Raw genomic sequence first — 9546 nt, 5'->3', positions numbered from 1 at the left:
GGGCTGGATTGGAGCCATGCAGTTCCCCATTCCATGCTCCTGCCGAGGCATCTGTATAATCCCCACCTTTCCATCACTGTGTCTCAGTGCCATCCAAGGATAACTTCATGCTTCCAACCCACCACAGGCACCACAGCTACTAGTTTGATTGGCAGGCTTTCTTCCACGGAATAGGCTAGTATTGTCTATATAGCTGCCCATTCACTGCAACCATCTATGGGGTGTTCCCCCCCCCCGTGATGCTGCATGTACTAGAGGCAGTGCATGAAGGATAGTTAGACACTTTCCGACATCGTACACATTTTGTCGAGCTAAAACCTTTGTTTTATTCTATTCTATTTTTTGCTGACATTCCTGAAGGATGCATATCTGATTTCATTTCTGAGAACTGTTGAACTGTTTATTGTTAAAGTTTTGTGGCTGTATGCTGCTATAATCTTTAGTAGTTTATAATCCATATAATATAAAGGAATACTCTTTTAAAAAAAAAAGAAATGGAACAATGGAAAATTCCCAACAGATCTTTTTCATATTGGGAGCAAGAGCAAGTAATTTGGAAGTCCAGATTCCAGGGAGAACACTGAATGAGTGGAATTTTTGGAAAGGATCTCTAATGATGACCAGGATATGCCATTGGCAGAGATGATAGGAATTGTAGTCCCAACAACATCTGGAGGGCCACACAGACTCATTTCTGACTTGAGCCACCCAATTAAGAAAATTAGCAATCAGTTTAGGCCTGACAAAAGAAGTGCTTCCTCTTGCACAGCAATCCATAGCCACCTTCTAAAACTCACTGCCACAAGGTTGGGTGGTGTGTACTGCGTTAGATGGAACGAAAGCAGGATTAAATCAATCCATGTAGATTTCTGGCTACATCACGAACTCAATGCCAGTAGCTCCATGCTGCCATTCAGGCAGGGGAAAGCCAGGATTTATTGGCAATGGTCCCCAGTGGGATCGGGGGAGCTCACTGCACCCCACTGTGCTGCTCAAGCCCGTGTCTGCCAACTTGAAAGGCAGAGCGGGTGCAACCTGGGAGTGTCCTTGCCATGGACAAGCCTCCATCTCTGGCATGATTTGCGGTTGGTTCCTCCATAATTCGGACAATTGGCATGAATCAAGAGGTGCTCCTGGACTGACATATGCTAATAGGCTACAATCAATCAGCTGCCAAAAGGCTTGGCTTTTTGAAGGTAGCTGAATGTTTTCTTAGAAGCTTGAGAATCCTTACAACAGCCAAGAAAGAAAGGGAGAGGACAAGGTGCTTTGTGCATTCTTATGCTTTCTTATGGTTTTAACTGTGTGCCAAGGAAGAACTCCAGACCAGAATTTTAATGGCAGAGTTTGGATATGTACTCTGTGAGTTATTTATGGCTGTGGCTCGTACACTAGTCTGTAAACAGTGGAAGGAATGGAATGTGACCTTGTACCATCCAGATCATGGGTAGCCAAACTAAGGCCTGGGCTGGAACCAGCCCAATTGCCTTGTAAATCTGGCCCACGGACAGTCCGGGAATCAGTGTGTTTTTACATGAGTAGAATGTGTCCTTTTATTTAAAAAGCATCTCTGGGTTATTTGTGGGGCCTGCCTGGTGTTTTTACATGAGTAGAATGTGTGCTTTTATTTAAAATGCATCTCTGGGTTATTTGTGGGGCATAGGAATTCATTCATATCCATATGACAATATGCTTTTTCTTCTTTGCTTCCTAGTTCTTCCCCAAATTTCTAAATTCCTTTTTATTTCTTTTCCAAAATTTCTCATAATTGTCTTTAAATATGTTAATACTCTTGTCTATCAACTATATTCCCAAATATTTAATTTTGTATGTATATTTATCTCCGTCATCTGCCCCCTTATTTTTTCTGAGGTATTTAACCTCTCCCATTGTCCTAATTGTCCTCTCAAGGGGGGGGGGAGGCTCCTCCAATCATAGAGCCACAGCAGAACTTCTCCCATTATATTTGTTATGTCTTCACTCTGATATAATTTTGTTCAGCCTTTACTTTCTTCTTCCAGCCCTTAAGTGTCAACAAGGAATTGAAGGTTCTGAGGTTTCAGACTGTGCCAGTGGTTTGGATGCCTGCGTGGTCATCAAGGACGAGAGCACAATGTTTGGTAAGAAAGACGTTGGCCTTACCTGGTGGCATGCTCCAGTGTTCTAGAGCAGAATTCCCTTTTAAGCTGAGGGCCACATTCTGTTTTGAGGGCCACACACCTGACTGGGCAGGGTCATAAGCAAAAGTGGGCAAAGCAATAAATGTAAATTTTAGCTTGATAGGCTAGGTTCTGCCCACAAACACCCATCTCTCTCTCTATCTTCCATCCAGTCAAGGAAAACAAGAATCATTGTCAGATTTCAATGACAAATACCAGCCAGGCAAAGACACTCAACGAGGATGTAAAACGAAGTTGGTAAGGGGTGTAGATTGTGCCGGTTCTGAAGGGTCAAATACAGAAAGAGGTTGCCTTTGGTCCGCAGTCCTGAGGTTCTTCACCATTGATCTGGAACTTCCAAAGCTTACTTCAGCAAGATGGAGGCGCTTGTACTCCAGCAAGCCATATTCCCTTGGGAGAACTTGGAACAGATGGAAGGGGAAAGCAGAACAGAGGCAATGGAGTTAGGCAGAGAGAGAAGGATTCTGGGGAATGGGCTCTCCTGACCATTTGTCTTTTTTCTCTTCCGGTAAATAGGTGTCAGCTTCAATGCAAAATTCTATGATTGTGGAAAAAGAAATTCTTGCGCCAATGCTTTTGCCATCACCGTAGGAGACGGGAGATATTTGCACCACAGCTCTGCTTGCTGTGCTGAAGATGGGTGCAACAAAGACTTAGAGTGGGGAGGTAAGTCATCACCTGCCCCTCTGATATCAGAATTGCAAACCTGGACCCCTCCAGAAGTCCTTTTTATAGTGCATTCAGGATGATTTGTGCCCATGAGGCTATTGGGCCAGTCACACACAATTCCACTCTCAATACTGTTTGCATGTGCAGAGGTATTGGGGTGGTCATACTGCTTCATTTCCAATCAGTGCACATCCCATTTCTTCCTGCTGAAAGCCCATCACCTTTCATGCCACAAATGTCCAGGTTTATTTTCGTCCCACTTCTGTTGCTCCACAGCTCCTCCAGTCAGCAATAATGCAGTAGGAAACACCACAGGATAAATGAAACCAGGAGAAATCCATCACCAATGCAGTGTTATAGTTTGAAGAACATGTTGCAGAAATGAACCCGCAATAAAAGTCTGGTGGGGCCTCGGTTTCAGAATGATGAAAACAGCCACAATTTGCTTTTGAAACCTGGCAGGAACAGGGTGGAGTGGAGGAGGTTTTGGTACCTCCACACCTTTCATCCTAACACAAGACAGGAAAAGTGTCAAACCTGTGTCTCTAGACCTCATTCTTTCATTCTGACAAAGAATATGCTAACAAAGAGCTGGGGGGGGGGAGGACTCAGTGTGTGGTTGTGTGAATGCATCAGGAAGGCTGTGGCTGCTGTGTCTGTGTGAAGCAGGCCTGTCAATGATCCAGCGGGGCTCTTCGGAGATTCTTATGTAAAAACTTTCCATATATGACAATTTGCTTCTTTCTTCTTTGCTTCCTAGCTCTTCCAACTACTTGGACTGAGAATGGGTACACTTGTCCAATTGGATGTTATGCTCAGACGGTGAATGATTGCGCGAATAGACCAGTCTCATGCAGAGATGCTCAAAACAGTTGCATCAATGCAACAGGAAGCTCTGGTAACCCTGAAGGGACTTAGCAAGGGAGGAGGAGGGATTCCATGGGGTGGGGGGAGCAGGTGGGAGGGGAATGCCAACCTCTGGATGATCCAGAGGTGGACCAACCATCAGGCAAGATGAGATGACTATCTCAGGTGGCAGTACAAGAGACTTGCATCCCTGACTCTTGGGGAACAATCTCCCAGGATATTCTCTGCTGCGAGCATCATTGAAATGAACAGGTGCTTTGCCATAGCATGGTGGGATTGCACCCATGATAAGGTGCTAATGGCATGTGTGCATCGTCCTTTGGAGCGCTAAAGTGTCATGAGTGTGTGATTGAATCTGGGCCCATTCACATAAGTCCTTTCATTTGAGTAGAACTTGGGACCATTCAATCAAGCTAAATGTTGGGACATTCTTGATGACCAAAAGAAAATATTTCTTTGCCCAGTGCATAGTTACATGATGAGAATTGGTCCCATGAGATCTAGGGATCATGGCCACCACACTGGATGGCCTTCAAAAATGTATTAGAACTATTTATGAAGGATAAGGCTGCCAATGCCTATTAGCCAAGAGGGCTGTGTTTTACCAGATGATTCTGAATACTATTGACTGATATGCAGAGTTAACACACAGCTTGGAGGCTTTCAGCTTCTGAATACTTGTTAGGAGAGGAGGCTTACCTTGATGCAGTCACACAGAGAAACACTTGGCATGGAAGAATAAGTAATATGCTTATTATTGGAAATGCATACTGGGAATGGAGCTGTAGCTGAGGCCTGGTATAGGAAAGAGGCTCAGTTGGAATCCATGCAAGCCACATTGTGAACATAAAATAGGGTAGTGATGGTTGTGAGGACCAAATATGCCACCTTGAGTTACAAGGGGTAAAGGTGGGGCCCCTTTTTCAGACAGAAGGTGATTTTTTTAAAAAAAAAATCAATAAAAATAAAAATAAATTATGCCTATGTTCACTGCCCAGGCTCTTTTGATAGGGAGGGTAGGATATAAATTCAATAACTAAATAAATTCCCTTCTTAGAGGTTAGATGCCAGTGATGGGTGGAGCAGAAAAAAATTACCTATTTCGCATGCTCAACATAAAGACATCTTTATCCTCTGAGCGCAGAGCATGATGCAGCATCAGTGGCTCCTCCCAAGCATGAGAGAAGTAGAATCGCAGCCATTGAAGCTGCGTGGCACTCAACCACCTCCTGGTGTCGCACATGTGATGCACATTGCATGTATGATGTCATAGGCGTGGGACACGTGCGAGGTGTCCTAGGCCCGTGACATCATCCGTGTGGTGCGACGCTGGTCCCACGCCATGTTAGGCCCAAGCCAGTGCCTTTGGTATTGGACCATTGCCAATAGGCATGGGAGGAGCCCCTGACAAGCAGAGTAAACTGACTCTGGTTTGGTCCCCATCCTCTTCCCTGCTCCATTCTACAAGGGGCAACACTGAGACTCAGGAGGAGGAAGCTGGTGGTCAGGACTGGTTGTGGGGCTGATGGCTGGCAGGTGAGGGGTGGCTGAGGGCAGACTGATGTTGAAGGGGCCATGCCCCATTTGTTCTACTAGAGCAGGCTTCACTAATTCACATGTTGATCAACATGTCTACCTGCAGGTGCCAGGAAGTTCATCCTGCTGGGTTGCGGAACAAGCAATATGTGCGGTGTAAAGGACTTTGAATTGAAAATTGCAGGAATCCCCTACAAAATGGATGAAATATCGTGTGACACTCCCCCAACTACTGCAAAACCTCCAACTCCTGCATCAGCTACAACTCAAAAATCAGGAGTAACTCAAAAACCAGCCACAAGTACCAAAACAACATCAGAGGCTTGCACTCACCATATCTTGGGGAAGAATTCCTTCCTTCTTCTTCTACCCAGTATCTCCAGCATTCTCTTCATGAAGTTCCTCTCCTAAACTCTCTCTCCACACCATTCAGCTAGGCAAAGGAATGGACAAATCTGTCACATTCCAGTACTCTTAGGTTTCTCATTTTTTAAAAGAACATTAAATTCAGTTCTCCACATTTCTACAGCAATTTGCTTTAAAAAAAAAATAAAGCTATTGAAAATCTGTCCATGTTTTAGCGTGAATGTCTCCTGGTTAACACAATTTGTACATGCAGTTTTACCAGCATTGCCTTTTTTATAATTTTTATGATTTTATAAATGTTATTATCATGAATGTATGCACTTCCCTCACATAAATCTGCATTAAAAAAAAACTATTGAAAATCCATCCACATTTTAGCATGCATTTCTCCTAATAAACACAATTTGTACTTGCAGTTTGGCTAATATAGGGTTTTGCTAGCATTTTCCCCTAATATAATGCATTTGTATATATGTTAAAAGTAAAGGTAAAGGGACCCCTAGCCATTAGGTCGAGTCGCGGACGACTCTGGGGTTGCGGCGCTTATCTTGCTTTACTGGCCAAGGGAGCCGGTGTACAGCTTCTGGGTCATGTGGCCAGCATGACTAAGCCGCTTCTGGCGAACCAGAGCAGTGCACGGAAACGCCGTTTACCTTCCTGCCAGAGCGGTACCCATTTATTTATTTGCACTTTGTACTTTCAAACTGCTAGGTTGGCAGGAGCAGGGACCGAGTAACAGGAGTTCACCCTGTCACTGGGATTCGAACTGCCAACCTTCTGATTGGCAAGCCATATATATATGTGTATATATGTTATTATCACCAAAATATGCAGTTTAGACACTTTCCCCACAAAAATGCATTTTCGTATACACTGTTTGGTTGAAGAACTACACTGCAAAATTCTGAGAAATGTGAAATAAGTGTAACTGAGTTTTAGTTTGCGTATTGGTCTGGGAAGTGCAAATGAGTTAGTTTCTCATTAACATGCAGACAAAATTGTATTTTTTCCTCATCCTCACTTGGGTACCACAATGCATCTTCCTCCTCCTCCAAGTGTGTTTTAGGGGTTCAATACTGTTTTCTGGATGACAAGAAAATTGGCTTCCAGGTGGAAAAATCTAAATTACAAACAGAAGTGCTAGAACCTAAAACTAAGATCATGTCAAAAATGTATAACTTGCTGCTGAAATGGAATACACAGGATGAAACGGTTAAGTCAGCTATGATTAAATGGGCACAAGATGTTGGACATAACATTATGTTTGCTGACTGGGAACAGTTATGGACCACCGGTATGAAATTTACGGCATGTAATGCCTTAAGAGAGAATATTATGAAAATGATATACAGGTGGTACATGACACCAGTCAAGCTTGCAAAAATATATTATTTGCCTGATAATAAATGTTGGAAATGTAAGGAGGTTGAAGGTACATTCTTTCACCTTTGGTGGACGTGCCCAAAGATTAAGACTTTCTGGGAAATGATTTATAATGAAATGAAAAAGGTATTTAAGTATACCTTCTTGAAGAAACCAGAGGCTTTTCTCTTGGGCATAGTCGGCCATTTGGTGCCAAAGAAGGACAGAACTTTTTTTATGTATGCTACAACGGCAGCAAGAATACTTATAGCAAAGCACTGGATGACGCAAGATCTACCCACTCTGGAAGAATGGCAGATGAAGTTGATTGACTGTATGGGACTGGCAGAAATGACCGGCAGAATCCGCGACCAGGGAGAAGAGTCGGCAGAAGAAGATTGGAAGAAATTTAAGGATTATTTACAGAAATATTGCAAAATTAATGAACTTCGAAAGATGCTGGATTGAATTTAAGTGGTCTCTAGCTGTTATGATAAAAAGAATTGGGATAAATATTGTTTAAGTTATAAAATTTAAAAAGTTGATGGGAAAATAAGGTATTAGTTAAAAGGAATGTTAAAAGATTAGAATTTGCTGGATAATCAATTTGAACTAGAAAACAAGAAGGGGAGGTATGAGGAAGTCAAAGAAACATGTTATTGAAAATTGTTATTGAAATTGATTTGTTTTTAATATTTTTTTCTTTTTCTTTTTTGCCTGTATAAAATTGAAAACTCGAATAAATATTTATTAAAATAAAATAAAATACTGTTTTCTGGATGAAAGATTGCAGGCCCAATAAAGACTATTGAGTCCAAAAATGGTTTTGTTTGTTTCTTCCAGATGGTTGTCAACAATAATTTAATAAAGGGAAGGTCCCAAGCAGAGGCTCCTTGCATGGCTGGGTGGGGTGCTGTGTGCTGGTGAGACTACAAGAGATCCTCGTGTTTCTTCATAATACACTTTTCTTTGCATTGATTCAAAAAGTGATTTGGCCATTCTGGGACCAAAAGCCAAAAAAGAAAACAGAACCACCCCTTAGCTATGTCCGAAATTATTGTATATAAAAAAAGAGAGGAATCTCATTTAAAATGAGTTAGATAACCAAAACTCAAAATCAGAAGTAGAAAATCTTTAATATATGTTTTTGTTTTTTGAGTTTTTTGTGGGGTTTTTTTGAAGAAGAGGGGTGGTTAGAGGGATGGGTAAATTTTCCAGTTTGTATTCTCTAAAGTATTTGCATAGCATAGAAACACACAAACATCTACATTATCCCCTCCCCCTTTTCATACCCCCACACAATTACTAAGCTCCCACCCCCATTTCTTCATGCAATTCTTCGATTCTGATGAGGCACTGGAAAACTTGCAATGTGATCCTGCAACAATGACCACCTTACATTTTTTTTTAAAAAAATGTTTTTATATTATTATTTAAGAAAGGCTATACAAATCCATGAGATAAAATAAGAAAGAAAGAAAGAAAGAAAGAAAGAAAGAAAGAAAGAAAGAACGAACAGTGGAATTAAAATAAAAGTGGACATACCCACAAAATGCAAATTTGGGTCATCTTGTTCACAATCTCTAAAAATAATAATTATTATTATTGATATTGGGAGTGTGGGTACAAACTATTTCTGCCCAATTTTTCATTATTTTATTTCGCTAGATATAACAATAAAATGTTTGAGGGATACAAAAAATAAAATAAAAAATACTTGCCTGTTTGACACCATATGGCCCACAACAAACAAAAATAATGTTGAATGGAGAAATGGTTATCACAGAGAGAAATAGACGATGCTATGAATAATAACATCATGATTCCAAGGAAGCAATTTTTAAAATGTATATAGAAAATGTATCTTTTCAATATTTCAAACCACATTGCAATATTCAGAGAAGTGCCAATTTTGAATGATGTTTCTTTCTTTTGGTTTGCGGGTTGCTTTGGAAACTACTGTTACGAAGGGGGAGGTGGGCAGACTCCCCATAGTCTCTACATCCTGTGAAGTGTCAGAGTTGGAGCGAACCCATGGGAATAGCACCAGAGAACTTGTTCATGAGGCCAGCCTGCTGATGGCAGGTCATTGAAGAAACAGTGGTGCTGATGGACAGCCATTAGCCACTCAAAGGAAGTCACTGACCAAGCAGAAGGATCTGCCATACACAGAGGAAGGTTGCCAGGGGAACAGGGGTGTGTGATGTCTCTGTAGGAAAGGAAGACATCCTTTGACACAGAGGGGTTTTGGCTAGGAGTTCTGGAAGCAAGAAGGAGGGAGTAAGCAGAACTCCATGTATGCTGGCTGGGAAAGGCTGCACTGAAAGACTGGGGGACATGATTGGTTAATGCTTAGGAGACAAGCTTGCTATAGCTATGAGAGGAGCAATGAGAGATACTCTTGGGGTGTCATATTCTGCACTTCCTCCACTGAAGGTTTTAGGTGCAAATATGTGTGAATAAACCATATTTCTAAGACACTGCAGACTCTGCTGTGTCCTGATTTTCCAATGGAAAAACACAAATCTTGGGTGAGTGCCTGGAACCCCCTAGAAACTTGTTACCA

At 41.8% G+C, this 9546-nt stretch overlaps 1 protein-coding gene across 2 annotated transcripts; it reads left to right on the top strand.

Moving 5' to 3' along the window:
* Window positions 1–1843: 1843 nt before the first annotated feature.
* LOC310768905 (phospholipase A2 inhibitor gamma subunit B-like) lies at window positions 1844–5820 on the top strand. Of its 2 annotated transcripts, XM_083627810.1 has the most exons (4): window positions 1844–2120; window positions 2697–2846; window positions 3610–3747; window positions 5359–5820. In XM_083627810.1, exons 1-4 carry the CDS (start codon window positions 2114–2116, stop codon window positions 5661–5663), a joined length of 600 nt encoding a protein of 199 aa, XP_083483936.1. In that variant the 5' UTR covers window positions 1844–2113; the 3' UTR covers window positions 5664–5820. The 2 variants fall into 2 exon arrangements, 1 of the variants encoding a protein (XP_083483936.1); XR_014551387.1 differs by lacking the exons at window positions 1844–2120; window positions 2697–2846; window positions 3610–3747 and adding an exon at window positions 5012–5252.
* The last annotated feature ends 3726 nt before the right edge of the window (window positions 5821–9546 follow it).

The sequence above is a fragment of the Podarcis filfolensis genome (genome assembly GCF_964270895.1).
Source record: "Podarcis filfolensis genome assembly, chromosome: 8".
NCBI classification, from domain to species: Eukaryota; Metazoa; Chordata; class Lepidosauria; order Squamata; family Lacertidae; genus Podarcis; species Podarcis filfolensis.
The sequence above is the reverse complement of the archived record's forward strand: the minus strand, read 5'-3'. Positions and strand labels throughout refer to the sequence as shown.